A 23,419-nucleotide genomic window follows, 5' to 3' on the forward strand; every position below is an offset into this window, starting at 1 on the left:
TGAAATGAGCCTCATAGCCTTGTTCAGTTTTCAGGTTACAGAGGACACTGATAACATCTTCTGTTGCCTTCATTTAGTTGTGTCAGTTAATAACTGTTACCAAGAGGTTCCTCTCAAAGCTGGCTGTTGATTTTTCCCCATCGGGTACACAAGAGAAGGATTTAGAACACTTAGGCAAGTGATACACTGTAAGAACCTTAAAAGTATTAAAGGCAAAACCACACATACGTGACTCAGTACTCATGGGGCCAGCAAGACAAGGCAACTGGCTGGAGAGTTTCAGTCAAGTTCCAGAAGCAAAGAACACACTAGTGGAAGGGCAAGGCAACCAAGCGGAGGGTCGGAACTGATGCACCATTTGTGTCTAAACCTCATTTCAACACCTTGCTTCAAACATGAAAATATGCATTTGTTTGACAGAATAAGGTGAAATATTTTAAGGGGAAAGAAAACTCCTATAAAGGTTAAAAGATCAGTCAGAGATGAAGGAAGGTTAATACTGGATTTTTATAATTAATGCACGCAGCAATGATATCAACTGACGACACCAATTACTTCTGTGAGAGCAAGTTCTGAACATTCATCTCTACGAGGGTATTAACCCCTCTCAAGTATTCCAAGGGAGATACATAAGCAACAAGGCAGGAAGTGAAACCTCACATAAAACAAAAAAACCACATCTACTTGATGCTATTTTTGGTTTGTATTAAATCAGCTGCTCATTCATTCTGGAGTTAATTTATGGGTGTTGGTAAAAATCTTCAAGAGTGCTTCAAATTATTTTAGGTGAAATGTGATGAACAAATAATAAGTCATTGTCTCATCTTGACAATGCTATTTTACACTTAACTATTTCTCTCAAAAAACAAAACAAAACTGAACTAAAACAAAACCTAAATAAATTCTACCAGAGTAGTAACTACGTGGCCACCCATTCCTGCAGCAATTATTTGAGAGAATCTAAAAATCTTGCAGTAGGAGATGAAAGATGATTATAAATATAAATATTTTAATAGGCCTATGCCTATCTTTAAAAGAGATGCAGTCTCAGGTAACAGCAGATTCAGAGATTTACACCTCTCAAATTTGCAAGACAGACAGATACACGTTTTGCAAGGATCTGCCCAATGTACACAACAAACATCTAAATTAAGGCTTTTATAGGTAGGTGGTCAAGTCTGTGGGCGTGCAATCCTGGATTTTCAGAAAGCATCTCCAGCTTCCATTGTTACCCAATTTGTAAACCAGAAGACATGCTGATGGAGGTGGGTAGGAGCTCCAAGGGCCAACAATCAACCAACTGGAAGGCTTGCCTTATTTGTAAACAAGTTTTAAAGTAAGAGCTGGCAGTGAAACAATTGAGGGTGCCTCAAATGATGTTGAGAGGAAAAGTGATTTGCGCCTGCTGAGAGATGGGCTTAAAAAAAAACAAAAACAACCAGCTGAATTTCAGTTCAAGACCTTGAGATTTAGAGACCTAAATGTTTAGAGTCACTTCCAAGCCAAAGGTTCTTACACTTTAGCTTGCAGAAGTCACTTGGAGGATACTTATGAAAATGTGGCTATGTGGGCCCCATCTCCAGAGATTCTAATTTGGGGGATGCAAGTGGCCCGAGCACCTTGCTTTTGAGAAACACCACTCACAGCAAGTAGCAGCACACGGTCTTTGATTAAAAGGCCACGATGTCTAAGAAATGACCTCTATGAGGTCATCACCTATGGAAGAATCCCTCAGGAGACTCCACCATAATGAAGTGAGGACCAACTTTATCCCCAGTTTCTTTTCCTATTTTTTTTTCCCAACTGAAAGTTTGATATCAATGAACACAATGATTGTACCAATTCTGAGGTAAAAGGAAGAGCACCAGGGATCTCAATGCTTAAAAAAAAAAATCAAATTCCCTAAGAGGTCCATGCTATGTAGAAATCAAATTTCTGTGGTAATGTATTAGAGTTAGAGTGCACAGGGCCTTGTTGTAGTCTTTGTATAGTGTACTTTTACCATATTATTTACTCTTTCATGTTAATGTTTTGGAACTCCAAAGACAAAATTCCATCTACATGTTCTCTCAGGTTTTTTTTGGATACCAGCATTTTCTGGTTTACAACGATACACAACGAAGTTATATATTTTTTTGGATGCTGGAGACAAACATCTTTATTAAAGATACCACCAAAATTTTGGCAAACATTTCAAAACATATTTGTAAACATAATGCTTCCCTTTTAAACTGGCAGCACTTTGAAAAACAATACGATAAGACAACACAACTTGTATCAACATTAGTTCAAAACCCTTATATTTTTGACCACATAACTTATGTTCCCACACGATAAAACAAATGATAGTTTAAATCAACGTCAACAGATAAACTCCATGAAATGAAAGTTTGTGCTGTTTGATGAATCACAGTATGTTATGGTTAAATATATCCGCTCTGTTTTATATTCCTGGCACCCAGGATGAAAAAAAAAATTCTTTAAATATACATTTCATGTAGGTAATAGCTTCTTTGCATATCTCTCTTCAAAAAATACTTTATAGCAGTATATAAATAGGTTACCTACACATTTCATGTTATAATTTTGCCCCAAAACTATAGATCTGTTTCATTTTCATAACATCTCAATTTTGCCCAACACTAATAAAGCTGACAAACGGTTGAAATGGAAATGCTTTTTGTCTTCCATGATAGAAGTAGCAATTTGACAGGAAAAAAAAAAACACCTACAGTAACACTCGTCAGTTGTTTCACCTGAGCGTTTGGCCTACTGAGAGTAGCAGCTTTTCTCCTCCACGCACGCTCACATCCATACCACCTCTGCACACACACACAGGTCGAGCACACGCGTTCAGACGCTGGTAGGCCACAGTGTACTTCCCACTGCTCTAATCAAATGGGAAGCAGTGTAGCTAATGAGTAACCACACTAGGTACACAACTAGCAAACACCTTAAGGCAACCATTGCAATGGGGGGTTAACTTGCAGGGCGATTACTGTTCTAGATCAAGTCAGCCTATATATACACGTGTGTATACAGATCTATACACGTACTCACACACCTTTCTATTTCTTAACCCTCCAAAACAATGTTTTAACTTTTTTTTTTTGTATTTTGTGCAAATTTCTAAATGTTCTACCATTTAAGGCAAAGAGTTCGCATTAAGAAAGGTCAGAAAATAGGCTTATGTTTATCCAAAAGCATTTCACCTTGCATGTTACTGCCTTTTTTTTTTTTTTTTTTAAACATACATAACTTTGAAGTGTGGACACTGGATCCCTAATATCTAAAAAAAAAAAAAAAAAAAAAGAAAGAAAATCATTTCTAATGACAAACACAGTTTTTAAGGAAAAAAGTTGATTTGAAGTACAGACACTGGATCCCCAATATCTAAAAAAAAAATTATTTCTATTGAAAAACACAAGTCTTAAAGGTGAAGAAAGGACCAGAAAAAGCAGCTTCAAAAATGCAAGGAAGCAAAGTAAAATGGGAAAGCAAGGAAAAAAAGAAAAGGTAACTCAAGTTTACTAATACTGAAACTTTCAACAGGCAAAGTTTCATTTTTTAGAATTTTGAGAGCAATTCATTTGGAATTTTAAATAAATAAGCTTAAGTTTATTCACATCTTCTGGTCCAAGCAGAGCTCTAGTGCCATGACTCTGCTTGCTGTTGGTCAAATTCACCTATTAGTCTTTTGATGTGAGCTAGCTTGTTATGAAGATACTCGCATCGGTATTTTTCTTCGTGGTAATTGGGACTAGACTGTGGATGAAAAAAACAAAACAGGGGTAAGACTATGGAATTCGTAATACTTTCTCAATGAGGTCAGAAAACTAATAGTGATGATACCTACCTGCTTTATCTTCTGATATTCTTGTAAGACTTCTTCATGAACATTCTAGAAAAGTAATAATTAGAAATCAGAAGAGAACTTTTTTTCTTTGTGGTATAAACAGATAACTCACAACTGGCAAGCAAACATCCACTAATCCATACAAAGGAATCCTATGCTATGCTAAGTCACTTCAGTCGTGTCCGACTCTGTGTGACCCCATAGACGGCAGCCACCAGGCTCCCCCGTCCCTGGGATTCTCCAGGCAAGAACACCGGAGTGGGTTGCCATTTCCTTCTCCAATGCATGAAGTGAAAAGTGAAAGCGAAGTCGCTTAGCCGTGTCCAACTCTTAGCGACCCCATGGACTGCAGCCTACCAGGCTCCTCCATCCATGGGATTTTCCAGGCAAGAGCACTCGAGTGGGGTGCCACTGCCTTCTCCGAAGGAATTCTAAGAGGCCATTAAAGATGAGGGGAGTGCTGCATGTGCTTACGTAAAAAAGTTCTCTAAGATACATGTTGTTCAATGAAAAAAGCAAAGTACAAACAGTTTTATATAGTTTGGTATCATTTGTTTATAAGGGAGAAACAAAATATTATGTTCTGAGAATTTTTAATGAAATCAGATAATGTAATAAAGTATCTCAACTTACTGGAACATAAGACAACAGTGCATCTTATTGATGATGACATCTTAGGTTCAATTAAATATGGTATATTTGTGAATTTACTTGTGTATATCTTATAATCACACAGCCTTCTGAAAGAATACACTGGGAACTGGTAATACTGATTTCCTCTAGGGAGGAGAATTGAGTTGCAAGGGAAGAGCTAACCTTTATGTACCATATGACCTGATATACTATGCATCTAAGCAGTTTCCAAATGCTTACATTTGTTCTGCACAGCTATAATCATCTCACTCTATGGATGGGATTTTGAGTATTTTCAGGCAAGTAAGTAACCTTCCCAAGGTCACACAAGTAGAGCAGAGGTAGGAACCAAAGGCAAGCCTCCTGGCTTCAGAGCTTGCTCCTAACCACTAAGCAATTCTTAGAATTACATTTTAGTTTAAATATAATTGTGGTACCCTAGTAAATAACTATATAGAAGGAAAAAAAAAAAACCTCCTAACCACTGTATCACTAACTTCTTGCACTCCCAACCACCCACTCCTCTACAAAGTCTTCTATAACTTTAGGCAGCTTGTTTAAAAGATGGCCCACTAATAGAAGATATAGTGAATCTCTAGGGCTTCCTTGATGGCTCAGCTGGTAAAGAATCTGCCTGCAATGTGGGAAACCTGGGTTCGATTCCTGGGTTGGGAAGATCCCCTGGAGAAGGGAAAGGCTACCAACTCCAGTATTCTGGCCTGGAGAATTTCATGAACTGAAGAGTCAATGGGGTTGCAAAGAGTTGGACACAACTGAGTGACTTTCACTTTCAGGGCATAGGTGCTTTTTCTTGGGTAGGTTCCTGCTGGAACAACAGTGGACTATGATGGAGACACCATTTGTGGCTGTGAAGTGCGACAAACTTATCTGTCCTACACAAGGAGGGGAACTCCCATTTATACCAGTCCTTTGGCTGAGGGCTCTAAGAACACTGTGGAGGCGGGTGAGGCTTCTCCTGCTCGGTGTCAGCTGTAGTAATATTACCACTTAAGGTAGTTAAGTGAGAACGGATTAATACCTGCTAACAAATGTCAGTAGCTGGACTAGCTGGAAGCACCCACCTTTTCATCACTTAAACCCCAAACCTGAGTGGTCTTAGGCTCCCTTTAATATTCTATGCCAGACTGAGGTTTAAAATAAATAAATTTACTCAAAATAGTAATTTTGGGGAATAGTATCAGATATAAGAACTATAGTCTGAGTTGAGTAGGTAACGCAATCAAATATTTTGATGAATCCCAAATCCAGCTTTTCTTCCCCCTATTTAGTCATCTGTGTTTTTCTTAGTACACTACATGTTATGTCACGGGAAGTATATTAGTATACATTATATATTTTATACATATTATATAAAAATAGTGATTTTTTTTTTTTTTACATTGGAGGAAATAGAGGCTCATTGTGTTACTTATTTTTAAGAACTGTTTCAAATATTTATTTTCCTAGCTAATTCTAAGTCAAGGCCAAAAGCTGCAGAGAGGCTGGTCTGTGAAAGGACCTGCTCTGAAGGCTAGCAGGACGTCTGGGGATGGGCAGGGCAGAGAAAGGAAGAAGGCAAAATATGAAGTCAGTCCACTGAGGAACACATGTGTTTACCTGGTACTCTTTTGAGCCTGGAGAAAGGCGTTTTCGCTGTGCATCCAGTTTGATAAATCTTCTAGCCACAGTCTCCATCCTGGCATGCAAGGCCCTATATTCATCATACTCAGCGTTGAAGTCATCCTTGTAATTTTGGCGTTGCTCATAGGAGACGATGGCAATGTATTTTCTAATAAGACAAAAGGTAAATGGAGAGGAGCTGTAGAACAAACATGACGCACAATATTTAAGCCAAATATTTGGAAACCACATCTGTGCGTTGTTTCCCTAGGTTGAGTCCCACTCTACCACTGCTTGAAGCCTGCCACTCCTTCAAAGACCTTTCAAGTGAAACTATCCTACAGCAGAGTTTAAAAACCTCAGTGAAGGAGAGTAAATGTGGGAAAATAAAACAAAACCATGGTGGCAATGGAATTACAGTGCAACTAGAAGACAGCACTTACACAGGTAGCTTCCTAAGGCTTTCTGTGCTCGAAATAACTGACTACCACGTTAGCGGCAGCGGCCAGCCCGTCCATTAGAGTCACGTGGAGAGCAGAGGGCTGGTGGGGGACCGAGAGGCCAGAGAATGCCACACAGTCACCAAGGGCTGAAGGCAGAGCGCTCTCTAGACCCGCTGCTTTATGAGAGGCAGTCTCTGTCTTTGGCCTTGCACACCTGCTGCCAGCAAGGTGCCTCAGGCCGTTCCCTCTGCCTTTCCTCCCATTTCTGGCAAGGCAAACATAAAATACAAAAGGGGGATTGTTTTACCATTAAAAAAAAAATAAGAGAGCAGGAAAAATAAAAAGGGGGATAAAAGGAATAATTCTCTAGTTCTTTTCAAACTTTTACTGCCATACTATGTGTAACAGAAAGCCAGTTTTATACTATCAGTTTATTTTCTTAATAGAAAGGCTACAAATATTTTACTTCAGGGTGTGAGTATCTCTAGGGACCTAGAGAATGAAGGTCATCTTCCCAGTGTCAGTCTGTTCAGTGGTGGTAAGTAAATCAATAATATTAAAGTTTATATCATTTGTGGATCTGGGTCTTTGCAGCCTGTGCTCCTGTCATGGGATGCAAAATTCCCTTGATTTTTTGAGATAAAAACTGAGATTTTGAAGCAATTTCAGGCAGGAGCTTCAGGGTGCCCTGGGGGTATACATCTATTCTTTTACTAAAGAAGATTTTGGGAGTTCAGTCCTCTCAAGAATGGTTTTAGACAATCTTACCAGTTTTGTTTAAAATGCAAAATAGCACAGATGTCTATTTGCAAATGTGAGAAAAGTGATGCAGTGAGCAACCTTAATGTCCTCATTAATATTTTTATTCCTGCTGAGTTAGACCATGTGGAGGTTTAATTTTCTAAGTGTAATTGAGACAGTGTTAGTATGCTGATTTAAAGCCGCCCTGCTAGTATACGTTCTATAAAAGGAACCTCACCAGCCAAGCAGGGAAGCTGTCCTCTCTAGAAAGGTTCCTGGGGATAAGCATTCATAAGCAAAACGGCTTAGCTGAAACTCAGGTTCCATTTGTTATATAAAACATTTATCCCACTTTCTTCAAAATCACACCTGAGGCCACACCTTCCTTATTTAATTTAATTACCCCCTTAGGGAAAAAAGTACCAAAGTGGCCAGCAGTTGTGTTGCTATTATAGAAGATTATTTGGTTATACTGACATTTTAATGAAAAGCATTTCATTATTTTTAATAAAAATTGTTATGGTTCTGCAGTTGGCTCTTAATGTAGTGATGGAATAAAATGTTAAATACTTTGGATAAGTCACAACCACAGTCTTATTAAGAAGTGTTCATATTATAAAAAAATTAGGACTGTTGTGGTTCAGTATGAATTATTCAGAGGCTGGTCATTAAGGGTTTTATAGGATGTCCTTTTGGTTTTCTTAAGAAACAGGTTTAAGTTCTATATTTTTAGTGATTTTTCTGAAATTTCATGCTTTATCACCATTTTAAGAAAATCTGCAATATTTATAAAAGATAGCTTTGGTTAAAATAAACTGCTTAAGTAAATTAAGCAATCATGGAGGTTATATATTTTCATGATTTTTAAAAGAGCTAGAAATGATAAACATATAGAAATGCAGAGGCAGATATCTGCAGCAACCATCTGTAGATCAGTAAATTAGAAACAACTTATTAAGTATAGAATTAATTGCTTAAGTTGACAAAACACAGCGAACACTCTGAATACATGAGGGAATGGTTAGAATTACTTTTGAGTCTCCCCACAAGATTTTGTTCTATGTAACAAATATACAGCAGTATTACTATTGTATAAGAGGAATTCAAAATCCGTCGAAAGAGAATGAGAGCACAGCACTGCAGCTGTTATTTGAGGGGGCCACCTTTCACAAGACTTGAAAGGGAACGCATTTGGAGAGGTGACCCCCCACATCAGTGGAGCCAGTCACTGTCCCCCATCCATCCCTGACCAGGCCAACTCAGTGGCAGTAGCTTTTCCAACTCACTGCTCTCCCACCACACCCCGGCCCCAAACACAGACTTTTAAGATGAGAGAGTATTCAGCATGGTTTCCTGGATTCCTTTTAGTTAAGAGATGATAACCGGCATTATCATTCCATGCTGTATCATTCCCAAATAAGTATAGCTTTCACCACTACTGTTAAGCAAAGTAACACATTTTTAGTGTAAAATGTTTTCTACTCTGGAAATGAACGTTTCATTAGACACGGAGCACTAAACCGCATAGTTTAACTTTGCACACCATGAGATGCTACTGATAAACAAAAAATGTTCATACAGCCCAGGTTCCATTTTCTAGTCTACATGTAAGCTATCTGTTAATTTTCTAAGCTACTGGTGAGTAAATCTGTGTGTTCTTTCACTCTCCATTTTTCTAGACTCTTGCAACTTAATTATTTTCTTCTTACAAAAGCCTTTGAGTCTGTAAAAAAAAAAAGCTAGAATTATGTGTCCAAGTTATAATTTCTGTGATGACCAGTTATAAGAAAGTCCCCAGCTTAGCATTTAGCAACTTGTTGTCACAACAAGAAAAACATTATAACTAGTATTAGAGCGAAATGAGCAAATTTTACTGCTCTCTCCTCTTAATTTTATGGCACAGCTTTATTTAAATCAAAAGCCACCTATCTCTGCTGCTGCTGCTAAGTTGCTTCAGTCGTGTCCAACTCTGTGCGACCCCATAGACGGCAGCCCATCAGGCTCCCCCGTCCCTGGGATTCTCCAGGCAAAAAGACTGGAGTTGGCTGCCATTTCCTTCTCCAATGCATGAAAGTGAAAAGTGAAAGTGAAGTCGCTCAGTTGTGTCTGACTCTTAGCGACCCCATGGACTGCAGCCCACCAGGCTCCTCCGTCCATGGGATTTTCCAGGCAAGAGTACTGGAGTGGGGCGCCATTGCCTTCTCCTTTGTATTAACTGCAGAGGCTGAAGCACTTTAATAGTAATAAACTGTCCCTTTGGGGGCCCAAATGAATGACTGTGCACTGACAGACTGTCAGCTTTGAAGCGTAAGATCCCTGAAATCTTCCATAATCAAATGCTTGGCCTGGCCTCAGAACAAAGGACAGGCTTCTCTATACTTAAAGGCCACTGAGCAGAGCTCAGGGCAGGGGCAGGCACAACCTGTTGAAGCCGACAAGAGTGGACTGGGGATGAGCAGGCTTAATGGCAGCCTTTCAATTGCAGGGGTGGCTCCAGGACTCTATTTATTTCTGAACTTCTTACTGTTCTGATTTGCAAATTATGGGAAAAGAGTTTGCAAAGTTTCTAAAATTGAACAGTTCTCCCCCACTGGCAGACATTTGAACTTACATCAAATAATCTGGGAGTTCAATTGTTGAAGAAGGCTCCGTGGAGGCAGTGCAATCCTCTTTAACTCCTGCAAAAAAGAAAAAAAATTTTTTTTCAAGCGTTCACCAAACAGTATGGTTACAAAATGCCTATAATTCTAAAATAGATCAGAAACATCTGGAACACTTTTCCTCAAATTCTATTCTTCCATCTCAATAAGCAACAGTGAGCAAGGAATACAATTGAGCACGAACAATAGAGGCCCTATGACCAGCGCCAGCAGAACCGACGCCAGGCATTGAAAGCACCCTGGCTACTGCAGTGTCTGCACAATAAAGGAATTCCATCTTAACCCAAGGTCAATCTTCTATTCTTTCCACAACAGTTGTGGCATCTGCCCAGCAATTCAAAGACTGTGGTGGCAGATGCAGCCAGACAATGGGAGATACAAACTTTATATCAACATCTACTTTTTGTAGGATTCAAATAAGGCAGATGAGATAATGAAGTCAGGTAGCAGACTGCTTCCATCACTGTATTTTTGCTGCTATTCTTTTTGTATGCAGACAGTGCAATTGGGCAGGAAGTCTTCCCATCAATTTAAAGTAATTTAAAATGTTATTAGTGAACAATTTACACTCCTCTAATCTCTAACCCTCATAGTACTACATGGTTTTTTTCTTACGAGGCCAAAATAAATAGATAAATCAAGTCAGTCACTCAGAATTACTCTGTGAATCCCTCAGTATTCCATTTGTTTGAATGTACCATTTCCAGAGGGTATGTTTAGATTTTTTATTAGGGTAATTTTTTTTATCATTCAAAGTAGAATTAAACTAGTAACTCAAACCCAAGCCCTGCCTGCTGGCAAAACATACATGTTCAATATAAAACAAGAGTGAGTATTTAATAATTTCTTGGTTTAATATTTTAAAGGACAAACCACACCAAACAAATTATGCAGACCTTGTGGACTTACTGTGTGTGCGTATCTGATTCAGGCTTAGGTAAAAGCTTGTTTTTACAACAGCCCGAGTCTTAAAGGAAAAGGCATTGAGTGCTTGTCACCTGGCTTTTCCTTTGCCGCAGACATCAGATAAATTTCAATGGGTGCACAGCATGGGGGTCTGCTGGTCCATCCTTAGTGAAGGATTTAGAGACTAGGTCTGCTTCTCTCGGCTTCCAAGTGGGAAAATAGTCAAACTCTGCTGTAGGACTCAACATTCTGGGATCCAGTCCTCCCAGCAGATGCCTTTGACTCAGGATTACCTTCTGATGGTGGGAAGTGTGGAGTGGAGCATACCCAGGAATCTGGCTCACTGAGCACAAAGTTTCATTATTCTCTTTTCTTTTCTTGATCTGGCAACTTCAAGTATGATAGTGTTTGAGGGAAAAAGCTTACAACTGACTCTTGGGCTACTATATACTACCACGCTGATCTAAATATTTCAACAGCTATGCTTTGATGGGCAATATACTCAATCCACGTCAGTAAAGGCACTGAATCATACTATCCCCATAATCCAAGCTTCTCTTCTATGGTTAAAACGGTCAGTTAAATCTAAGTACCACAGGCTTTCAGTATTATGGGTGAATCACATAAAGATAAAACTCCTTAAAGTCTAGTCACTGAAGTACATTTTCTAAAGTTGAATTTTTCTGGGGAATTTTACCTTAGTTATGCTGGGTTTAAAACTGGTAGCAGTCCTAAATGATGAGCATGGATCTTCTCTATGCTGGTGTGTGAGACATTACGTTTTAAATATATGGACTAAGAGAAATCTAATTATGTCATTAGGTTTTAAAGACTGCTACACCTTAGGTAAGCAGTGTTTCTACCGACTAACTGTTCTTCAGAAGTAAAGCATGATTTTAGGCTTCTTTGGGTCTCTAGATATTTGACTTTTAAAGCTTCCAGAAATTTGAAATGGTTAAATTTATTAATAACAACTGATGTTAGTTTACTCAAACAATGTTCTCAAAATTGGGTGGGGGGGTGGAGAAAAAACACTCAAATCAATCAAGCTAGTCACAAATAGCCTTGCACAAGACACATTGCTTTCACTCTGAATGAAGATGATGCTACGGATCTCCACATGTAATTTTACCTCGCCTGTTTTATAAAGAATTTGACATTTCCCCTGTGCTATTATTAATTAAAGCAGGGTTGACCCTGTTTCTTTGGCAAAGAAGGAAATGAGTATTTTTATCGCTAATTGTGTGTCTGGTTAAATCAGTTCACGAATGGCATATAATAGGTCACGCTGAGGTTGCGCAGTACTGTGACAGCTCTGGAGAAGAGCAACAAAGTCCACCTTCTCAAAGGGGGTCCCTGGAGGACCAAAGGCCATTTTCAGATGTCACCATCTTATTAATGAATGCAGAAAACCATGGTTAACAGTTGGCTAAGAAGAGACAGAAAATGACTACTGTAAAACGGAAGACAAAGAAACGTGCTCCAAAGGACAATACTAAAATTAATAACTAAACAGCAGGTCATTTGATAAAAAAGCATTACTAATTCTAAACAGCACACTCTCACACTCAGCACAGTCCCCTCTTCCTGTTCATTTAACCCACAGAGTTGGGTTTTTACAAATGCAAAATACCTTCACTGGAATCCGGATTGGAGTCGTTCAGCTTGGCAATTTCCTCTTCTCTTTTAAGGTCCTCTTCCTTTTCCTCAATTATCTCAACGTCTTGCTTTTTTATTTGGTCCTTTTCCTTGTGTTTTTTGGACTTCTTCTTGGACTTTTTGTGAGACGAATGGTTTTCTTCCATAGGCTCTGGACACTTTAGTAGAACTGAACCAGGGGGTAAGGTTTCCAGAGAAGTCCTAGAGGTATATTTGTCTTGCTGGTCCTCATAGATACTACCATCTTGACTAAAACTGTCAACAGGTAGGTCTTGAGTCCCCCGGCCTTCTGGAGTGCTAGGGGAATTGGAGTTAGAATTTACAGTCTGAGGCGGGTTGGAGACAGGCAGGTGGGTTGAAGGCAGCGGTGGAGGCGAGGGGATGGCAGCAGCTGCAGGGGGCGGGGGGAGGCCTGCAGCGGATTTTTCACTGGTGGGATTCAAATGGCCATTTAATGTTGGCGGCACTCTATTTGTCAGGTGAGATATTCGAGCCTTTTTATTCATTAAAGGATCAATGAAATCTGAATCCAAAAGCCGTTTCTAGGGATGGTGGTGAGGGGGAAACAGAGAAGAAAAAAAAAATAAATGAGCCGGTTTGCACTAAAATGTAATACATGTGTCACTCGTTACCATATGAACTGAGTAATTTTATTCATACTTAAATTTATAACCAATTTAAATTCATCACCAGCATCGTGTTAACTATTCTCTGAGCTTAAGGCACAACCTACAAGAAGTTTTCATGTCTAGTGTAAAAAAAAACAGAATCTGGAAAATATGGTTTGTTTCTTTTTTTTTTTTTTTTAAATTTATTTATTTTTTTGACTGCACTGGGTCTTACTTAGGGTATGTGGGATCTAGTTGCCTGACCAGGGATCAAACCTGGACCCCCTGCATTGGGAGCATGGAGACTTAGCCACTGGAACACCAGGGAAGGCCCCCCTACCATGTTTCTTGAAGAGATATATCAGATTATACTTTCTGATCATGTAACCCCACCCTCAATTCCTTGAGAGACTGCTGCTGCTGCTGCTAAGTCGCTCCCATCGTGTCCGACTCTGTGTGACCCCATAGACGGCAGCCCACTAGGCTCCTCTGTCCCTGGGATTCTCCAGGCAAGAACACTGGAGTGGGTTGCCATTTCCTTCTCTAATGCATGAGAATGAAAAGTGAAAGTGAAGTCGCTCAGTTGTGTCTGACTCTTTTTGACCCCATTGATTGTAGCCTACCAGGCTCCTCCATCCATGGGATTTTCCAGGCAAAAGTACTGGAGTGGGTTGCCATTTCCTTCTCCACTTGAGAGACTAGGCCAATTTATGTGGATTATATCACTCAGGAAGTGTATTAAATAGAGGTGGCCTCCTCCTTCTGCTGGCCACAGCTGACCTACTTATATTCAGTGAGAACCTCCTCTGAATATAACCAACCATTATTGGTTGTCAGAATCAACAGGGGAAGGAACAGGGCAACAAGCCTACATTTATTTGATCTCTTTGAATGTGCTAAGATGCTGCAGTTAGAAGTATTTTGGCTGTTACTTATTATTTCCCCTGTCCTAAGATGGGAACAACCAGCACCTTCAAAATAGTTTCTCGATAAATCTCTATCATTGCTGAAATACTATCCACTTCCTCCCTGGCCCCCCTTAAATATATCTCTTCACTGGATTAAAAGATAAGTCTTAACAACTGGTACATAAAAATAATATGGAATTTCTGTTTCAAAAAAGTAAAGAAAAAAAATCATGCTAATATCATCCTAATCCAGCAACAACAATAACAGTATTTAAAATAAAAAGGCAAGTCAGAGAGTTGATCCCCACTTCTGTCCCGTCTCCCTAAGCCTCAGGAGGGGGGTTCAGGGACAGGAGCACTCTGTCTACAGCACTGGGGGAGACAGGTCGGTCTCACCACTAGTCCCAGAGACCTGAGAGCGTTCGAGGTGGTCTGAGAACCAGGTGGGCTTGAACTCTTACGCTGCTCACGATCTCCACACCTTCTTCCAACTGAAGGGGGAAACTCTAAGCTGGAATGGAGTCTAACTGGAATAGTCTGATTGGGATCTAGTCAAAAAATGCTTTGAGAAAACATATATGGAAATGGCAGAACTTTTTATTTGCTTATATATTCAATTTTCTCTATAATCTAAGACTTGATATGAGGCTGAATAAATATTGTCTTCTAGTTAGTGATTAAATGGAAAAGTAGATAATCTCAACAAAATGAAAACTTAAAGAACCGAATAGCAAGGTAGACATTAAGTACCTTAATGACAAATAGTGCTATGTAGTGGCAAAGAGTTCTGGGTTGGGAGCTGGGATCTGAATTCTAGAGTGAGAGCTCTGTCTGAGCTAGTCACAACTTGCTATGTGACTTTGGGTAGGGAGGCTATATAGCTTTTTCTGGGTCTAATTTCTCTTACGTGTAAATCAGAAAACCTGAAAAAAAATGGTACCTAAAGTCCATTTCAGGGCTATGATTATATAAGTTTATGCAATACCTGAGGAGAAGATGCAGTGTCTCTACTAGAACATACAGGAGATTCTGAACGGCTGGTGCTGGCAGCATTCTGAGATGGGTTTAATTTTCTGTAAAGCATACACATGTCCCAGTTAGGGAGACAGTTTTCAAATGTTCATGATAGAAAGCCTACCCTTACTTCTTTTTTTCCATCTCAACCCTAAACTAACAATGACTAAAATAATTACTTATTTGCATCATTTTTAAAGGCAGGGGGGAAAAAAAAAGAACTTACCTTGAGAGCACTGACTCTAATGACCGTCTGTCTATTTCATTGTATCCAGGCCAGTCTCTTTGAAGCTCTTTAAAAACATAATCCTTTAAGGTGTATGAGAGGTCTTTAGGATTCAGATTGGCTACCTGGAACATGGTGTGAAAACAGAACATTAGATCTTTTTGCGATTTCCTAGCCTAAAACAGGCAATCTTTTGGATTTATACTGAAAATAACTATACCAAATGGCTCCAAAGAGACTGCTAGCTTTGCATATGCCAGATCTCAATAAATACTATTTGACTTCACTTGGGGAATTAAATAAAACTTTATATGCATATTTATTTTTTTTTCCTGGATGGCTGCTGTATGTTAAATAGTAATTATACCATTATGCAAAAAGTGGACGAAGGTTTTTTTAAATAATTTTTTTTCCCTAGTCAAAGAAATCTAAGACAGTTTTCTTAACAACTTTGTTATTTATTTCTGGCTATAACTCCATTGGGGCTTTCCAGGTGGCTCAGTGGTAAAGAATCCACCTGCCAATGCAGGAGATGCTGTTCCATCCCTAGGTTGGAAAAATTCCCTGGAGAAGGAAATGGCAACCCACTCCAGAATTCTTGCCTGGAAATCCCATAGTCAGAGGAGCCTGGCAGGCTAGTCTGTGGGGTTGCAAAAGATTTAGGACTTAGCAACTATACAACATTAACTCCATTACTTTTGAGTCACCATACAAGTCCCTGACCACTTGTGTTAAGTAGAAATCAAACAGTGCCTATATGCTGGTTTACAAAACTTTCCCTTCAGTAATCAACAGAAATTATCTTCATAAATAGTATCAGTTCTGATGATCTTTTTTTAAAATTTAAATTTATTTATTTTAATTGGAGGCTAATTACTTTACAATATTGTATTGGTTTTGCCATACATCAACATGAATCCTCCACGGGTGTACATGTGTTCCCCATCCTGAACCAGTTCTGATGATCTTGTGTGTCATCTTCTTGGCTTGCTAAGCTTGCTCCTTATAGCTGCCAGTTCTCCTGAAGAACCACTTTTTCAAAATCCTTGAAATTCCCCCAAACCAATAAATGGAAACAGAAACCAAAACAACCCCCAAATTACTGTTTTTAGTCAGCCAGTTTATTTGCAAGTGTAATCTTTTCCTACAATTCCTTGTGTGCCCAGGCCCAGGCTCCATTAACAACATAAATGTATGGATTCAGGGGCTGAACCAAGAGTCATTTCCAAGGCTGGCAGAGAGGTATTCTTTTATTTTCCTACTGGAATGGTCTTTTTAAATAACTTTACTTCTTTCCAAGTCTTTTAAAAGTACTATAAATTATAATAGATATTTTATGCTTTTCTCACAGCTCAGCTGAATACTAACAATGTTGATATACAGTAGAAAATAATAGGCTTCTCTTAAAATTTAAAAATAAATTAAAATGAGATACAACCAGATTTCTCAAAGTGAAATAAATACCATGATTTTACAGTCTACATTCTGCTAGCTCCTAATTTATAACTCCAGCTTCAGTTGCCCTCTGGCCCAGACCCTTACATGTAACTACCTACTGAATATCCGTCTCCATTTGGGTATGTCTAACAGATATCTTCCAAAGAGAGGGTGTGTAGACAGGACTCCTGACCCCCCTGCACACGGGCGTTCCTTTTCCTTCACTCCCTATTTCAGTCAGTGGCTCAGGATCCATTCAGTTGCTCCATTTTGTTGTTCTGGGGCAAAGTCCAAGAACTGGCATTTTTAAAAAAGCTCCCTAAGGGATTCTAATCTGCAGCTAGGACTATGCTGCAGATCTAGACTATGCTCAAGCTTCTATCAGATAGTCAGCAGTAATGGCACTCATGCCTCACTTGCTCAGGAAGTAAGTACACCTACATTTAAAAATTATATACACATACACGATCACATGACCACTGACGCACATCAGTAGCAGCCTCTGTGTGAACTGCCTCTGCCATCATTTTGTTCTCTCATCCTCTAACCTAGGAGGTAATTTACAACCTTTCTGAAAGTTCAGCCACAAATTATTTGGTGACTTATAACCTGAACCTCCCTCCTTCTCTAAACAAAAAACTGAACACACATAACTATACCTTCATCCTCATTCATTCTTTCATCCTGTCTCTTGAGCTCTTAAAACTGCTATGTGACAGATGGATTTAAATTAAGTGTTTTCAAAAAGTACTCAAATGACTTAATAAGATCATTGAGATTGCTCAAGATATCTTGGGGACTGGTTAACCCGGAACTGAAGATTATGATTTTACTCTTTCATGACATTTAGTATCATGATATGAATATAAGAGAAAACAGATAAAAAACAGACTTAAAAAATGTTATTCCTTGAATAATAGATGGAAACCTGAAGGTGTATTTTATTTTTTAAAGATGAAATTTAAGAACTTTGAAAATGTTACTGCTTTAGAAAAAAAGAAAGCAGACTGTGATTTATAGTGGATTTGAATGCTAACCAACATTTATGACCCAAAGTCATTCTGAAAAATACAGGAAGTTACAGCCTGAAGAACTGTTGACTTTAACAAAAGTAATGACCTACATTTATATGTAAGCTTGTTATTTTATGGTAACTGATCAGAGCTAATACTTAACACATTCATATCCTTTAATGAAGACAGGTGACTGATTTCAGCATATCCAATGGTAGAAAAAGGCCGAGTATTACAGACAGAAAGAGCATGCAGGGTAAGACATTCACAATTATTTAGTAAGTAAAAATATTCTAGTTTATACCAACCAAAGACCAATAAAATACACTGTATAACTTCATCTACATAAACCAGTAAAAAGTATGGCAACAGTTTAGTACATTCAGTACTAAAAGCAGACAGCAAAAACTTATTTTTTTTTTTAATGGACTTTCAAGCAAAATTTGTTTAATCCAAATGAAGATAAGGACTTGAAACTTTTTTCCAATCGTTCAGAAGCCTCTAACTTATAAAACCTAGTGTAACTATTCAGTTAGTTTTTCATTAAATGTTTAAACCAAGATGAATTTAAGCTAATGTTCACATACCATTGATCAAAACGATCCTGAAATTTCTCTAACTCGATAATAATAACAAGCCTTCTTAAATGAACTCCCCAACAAGATGGTGGGCAGACGGAACTCTCTCCAGCTCTCCTCACCTGCTGCAGAACTGCTCCAAGGGAGTTCTTGTCTTTCTGATTGACACCGTCTTTCTGCAGTCGGGCCAGCAGCTCAGGTTTCTTATAGGCCTTCAGTGCCAGCAAGTGAATCACCCTGTCCCGATACGGCCGCTGAGAGACACTGTTGCTGCCGTGTGTCTTGCGAATTGTATTTGCAGGGTTCATGGGGGTTGATCTTTTCCTTTCAGGCACTGCATCTGAAACAGCTTGAGGAGCTTTCCGAATTTGCACTCTTTTCCCTAAAGTCCAGCAGAAATGACACTGTTAACACACTTGCGGGCAGTAACATCATGAGCATCTCAACTTCCATGACTGATTTAGGCATCTTTTCATTTCTGGAAGGAATAAAGACCTCATAATTCAGCTTTTGTTTTATAGAAAGATACGCAAACTGAAAGCATTCTGAATAAATGGCCTAAAATACAGATTTGGAATTTTATGATAGAATCATTTATTGGAATAAATAAAACTTATAGAAGCATTTTGGCCACTTAGCTACACATGGATAATAACTAGTGACATACACCATAGCAACACACTGGACATTTTAAGGCTGTAGGCATTTGATGTTAGGTGGAAATAATTTCCATATTCACCTGTGCTACTTACAGAATTTAAACCTACACATTGTATGTCATTTCTTTCAGACATGAATACAACGAACATGCTAAATGTGGAAAATATCTGTTTGTCTCACTAACGACATACTCTCAGCTGAACTCAGTCATTAGCTTAATTTCAGATTCAGAAGCCACGAAGAGAAGAGGCAGTCATAATTTGGGGTCAACCTTCAGCAGGGTATTCACGAGCGTACTGCTTTTCAACAGAGCACAACAAACTCTGAGTCAAAAAACAAACAAAACCAACCGACCAACAACACAGTCTCAGCAGGCCAGACAATCAGATCCCTTCTCTGTGGTGCTGAGACTACCCAGGTGAGTTAGAGGAGTGGAGCAGTAAGAGGAGGCCCTCACCCCAGTTCTGCACAGGCCAGTGCCATGCACACAATCAACTCACTGTTTGCTTAAACTTGACAGTGACAAGTGTTTGGCAAGCGGCTGCTTCTAGAAAATACTGTGGGCTATGTGGATTCTACATGTGGGTGAAGCCATCAGGACATGGCTGGTCACTGACAACAACTGGTGACCATTCCTTGCAGAAGAAACAGAAATGAGAATGAAACTGGACTGACCCTCACTTTATGATTTCTGAGGTGAAATCTCAGAGTTCATTACAAAAGCCTCCAACTCTATGCCCTTGGGTTAAAGAGAAGGAAGAACCGGTAATGACAGCCAACGTGGAGCAACTGCACTAGGGATAATACTAGCAATTAGAAACAATGGAGAAGCAAGAGCAGTCTCTCCTGTGCTGTGACCTTGGGTGAAAGCCGCGTGGGGCAGGAACTTTACTGAAGAGCAGTCCTGTCCATGCTGGGTCCTCATGGCCTGGCCAGAGGGGCTGTTTATTTGCTGTAATCCTACCTAAAGGAAAAAGAATGATCTCACTGGCTCTTACATTTCTTTACAATCTGGACATCACCAATTGTAAATATCAGATCAAAATACTGACCAACAAAGGAACCAACATTAAAGGGTCACTGCCCAGGGATAAGAGAAGCTATTAAATTAAGGTACAATTAGAGTTTTGGAGGTGGATTTAGATCTGGTTTCTGTATTTTTCTTCAGAGATAGTTAGATCAGTGTCAGATGTGCAGGGACCTAATATTTATCTTGCACCAATTACGGGATGAGGGTGGGGCATTGTGCTAAGAACTTCACACATATAATATAGTCTCACAGTTAACCTGATGAGGTAGGCCTTGGTCCCATTTCACAGATGAGAAAAGTAGAGTTTCAATGGGATAAGCTCAAAGAGTAAAGTGCTCATTTAGTATTTGGAAGTTTCTGTGATTAATACCCAAGGTTTCCTACTTGTACTTCTTTTATTGGAAAGGTTTTACGAACGAATGCCCAATGTCTGTTCTTGATTCATGTTGGGCTGCCAGCTTCCTGTAGACGAAGCTCTGGCTGCTTTGTCAATCAGATTTTGATGGCTCACAAAGTCAGAGTATCAAAGTGAATGACAGCAAGAGAACAAGCAGATGGCAGAGGAGGCTGCCCGAGTTTGAAGGCACGTTGAAATTTCTAATATGGCAACTGCAAACCTTCCAACCCACCACTTCTCAGTTGCAACAGTGTTAGCAAATAGCACTATTCCTTGAAATTTTAATAGGAATTTGTGGAAAGAAAGAATAAAGGTCAGGAAAGTTTAGGAAATGATATAAATTCCACACTCCCCTCCCCCTTGAAACCTGCTTAACTTCCACTTCCCCAAACCAAGCTGACTGTGGATCCCTTTCCCACACTCTCTGGGGAGGGGGAGGGGTGGAGGATGGTTTTTAGCTAACTCACACTACCATGACTGGTGATTTAGAATGAATTCAGGCCAGCAAGGAAGGTAAATAGAAATGAAAACAAAAACAGGACTATCACTGTGTTGCAGGCTGCCCGACCTCTTCTGTAGGTCTGACCAACCTCTGGTCCCTGGTCTCAGGAGAGCCCCCAAGGTCTCCTGAGTTTACCCCACCCTCCCTGACATGGACAGAGGGCAGCCAAATAAGGCAGGCTCACTGTGACCTTAAGAGGGGTCTAAGTATGATGTCTGGCAAGAAATTAGGATCTGGTTAGGGATATGACTGCCTTGGAGTCTCAGCTGGGATAGAATGCTAGACTATCATCAGTCCATGAGTCTCCTACCTGCAGAACACTCACTTCACCTTTACCTCATTTTAAATAGCCAGTCACAGGGTAACCCATTTCTTTCAAATGATTAAAGAAGAATGGAGCCACACTGGGCCACGGGGTTTTACACAAAAGTCACTGGCTCCCCGCCTCCCCATCAGTTTGTGCCAATTTAACCAGGAAGGAGTCCTCTGATTTAAGGGAAGACAGGCTACAGACGAAGAAAACATCAGTATTGTCTGTAAGCAGTTAGAGAATTGAGATGCTAAAGTTAAAAAAGAAAAAAATAAATAAATAAAATAGAGCAGGAAAATGTCAGGTTCAAAGTGGGCAGAAGAAAGGCTTTATTTTTATTTTCTTACATTTGCCTCAGAAAAGTCCTTTTAATAAAGCCCGTGGGAGAACCTAATTCTCTTCCCAGACCCAACTGCTAATCAATTCCCTGGGCTCCTTATATAAACAGCAGCAGCAGGTCCGACAGAGTTGGGTAATCTGGGACTAAATCTGAACCGTTTTGTTTCCTAACAAGGAGTCCACTTCCAGCTTCTCCATTTAACACGCTGGTGATAGGACTTATCCCTTTAATGACTCTGAGTAAACAATCTGAAAGGAAGGTGTTAAAGCAGGCCATCCGAAGGAGAGCAGGGACAGCAGCTGTCTTCTGCAGTTGTTTTTCTTTTCTGTGGAACCTAACCAGAAACCCCGGCAACACCGACCTGAGGCTTTAATAAAAACACTGGCAGGACCTTGACAGTGGTGTGACACTGTCATGGTTAAATACATGATCTACTGCAGGGGAAACCATTTCCACTACTTAGCATTTGGGATCACTTCTTCAAAAGGCTTACTATTAAAACATATGTAAACCTCAGTCACAGAATGCTGGAACGACAAAGGACCTTAGATGCTAACCTAAGTTCAAAACCCTTTATTTAGTATTTGAGAAAATTAAGGTCTCCATGTTAAATAATTTTGTCCAAAGTCACTCAAATAGGTACTAACATCAAAAACAAGGAGGATGGGAGCAGAAGTTAGAAAGACTGGAAAAAGGATCTTAGAAATTACATTGTTTGGGTTATTTAATATACCTAAATAACTAGCATACTTACAAATTTATGATTCAATAAATTTCCAGAATTTAGATAGGAGTCAGTGAGCAGACATAAGATCCTGGTAAACTAGAGGTGGTAAGTGTTTTGTTTTAAACAAAGGGGAAGGATCATAACAATACAACAGTGCTCATCACTGATATAAATGGCATGACTACAACTGGACATAGTACTGACAAAAGGATAACCATATTTTCTAGGTTAACGCTTCTCCTGTTCCTTTCCAGGCATACAGGCTTTGCTTTTTTCTCTGCAGCCCACTGGAGGGTCATAGAAGCTCACGTTCCTGGTTGCCTAGGCCAGCTGAGCCCTAGGAGCTCAGCCTTCCTTCCCTGAAGCTGGGCTTGTGCCCTAATTCAACTGTCAGAGGCCTGGCACAATGCCATCACAACCCACAGTGACGCCAGCGTTATTTCTATTTGTCTTCTACCCAGCTGACACTATTAAAAGAAACCTTGTTCTACAGGGGCTTCTAAGCTGGCAGAGGTCAATTTCTGTTATCATCTCATAAGATAAATTCAATTATGAACTAAAGAGGTACCTCCTATTGTCTTATGAAAAAAGCCGCAACTTGTTAATGAGGCCAAACTCCTGTTTTTTTCTATTTGCTGATACCAACAGCTTCATATGTGAAATGGAGAGGCAATGATTACCCACCTCATGGGGTGATTGTGAGCTTTAGATGACTGACTACGTGTACAGTGCTAACCAGTCGCTTGTGCATTAGAAGCACTCGTTAAGTGCTGAGTAATGTTAGTACTGAAGGGTGACGGACAAGCATTTTAAAGAGTGGAGTGAGTCAGTTTTGAGATACTGGAAAAAGCAGGAGGATACAAACTGAGCTGCCTGGAAGGAAAGACACATGGTAAGGGCCTGGTCCTGACAGAATTAAAAGAAAAAGACGAAAACACGCCACAATAAAGAAGAGTAAAAAAATAAAAAACAAATACAGTAGAACCAAGCTGGAGTCTTTTGCTCTACTGTACACAGAACTGATCAGTCCTTTTTTTTTTTTTAATCAGTCTTTTCTTAAGGGTAGCGTATGCAGTTTTGAGTTCTGAGGTGAAGAACTGGAGGCAGTCCAGAGGAGAGCAATAAGAATAATTAAAGGGTTGGGATGTGGG

The 23,419-nt window shown here is 39.5% G+C and overlaps 1 protein-coding gene across 6 annotated transcripts in view; it reads right to left on the reverse strand.

Annotated features, from left to right (window-relative positions):
* Nucleotides 1-2,123: 2,123 nt before the first annotated feature.
* ELL2 (elongation factor for RNA polymerase II 2) overlaps nucleotides 2,124-23,419 on the reverse strand; it is a 72,841-nt gene continuing 51,545 nt past the window's right edge. For all 6 annotated transcript variants that reach the window (XM_055565193.1, XM_055565160.1, XM_055565188.1 and 3 more), the window contains 8 exons: nucleotides 18,425-18,684; nucleotides 15,275-15,399; nucleotides 15,020-15,107; nucleotides 12,493-13,060; nucleotides 9,905-9,971; nucleotides 6,107-6,278; nucleotides 3,857-3,901; nucleotides 2,124-3,765 (listed from right to left, as the gene is read on the reverse strand). In XM_055565193.1, coding sequence (XP_055421168.1) covers nucleotides 3,649-3,765; nucleotides 3,857-3,901; nucleotides 6,107-6,278; nucleotides 9,905-9,971; nucleotides 12,493-13,060; nucleotides 15,020-15,107; nucleotides 15,275-15,399; nucleotides 18,425-18,684 — 1,442 coding nt within the window. In that variant the 3' untranslated portion in view covers nucleotides 2,124-3,648. The remainder of the gene's footprint in view (nucleotides 3,766-3,856; nucleotides 3,902-6,106; nucleotides 6,279-9,904; nucleotides 9,972-12,492; nucleotides 13,061-15,019; nucleotides 15,108-15,274; nucleotides 15,400-18,424; nucleotides 18,685-23,419) is intronic.

The sequence above is a fragment of the Bubalus kerabau genome, chromosome 1 (assembly GCF_029407905.1).
Source record: "Bubalus kerabau isolate K-KA32 ecotype Philippines breed swamp buffalo chromosome 1, PCC_UOA_SB_1v2, whole genome shotgun sequence".
Classification (NCBI taxonomy): Eukaryota; Metazoa; Chordata; class Mammalia; order Artiodactyla; family Bovidae; genus Bubalus; species Bubalus kerabau.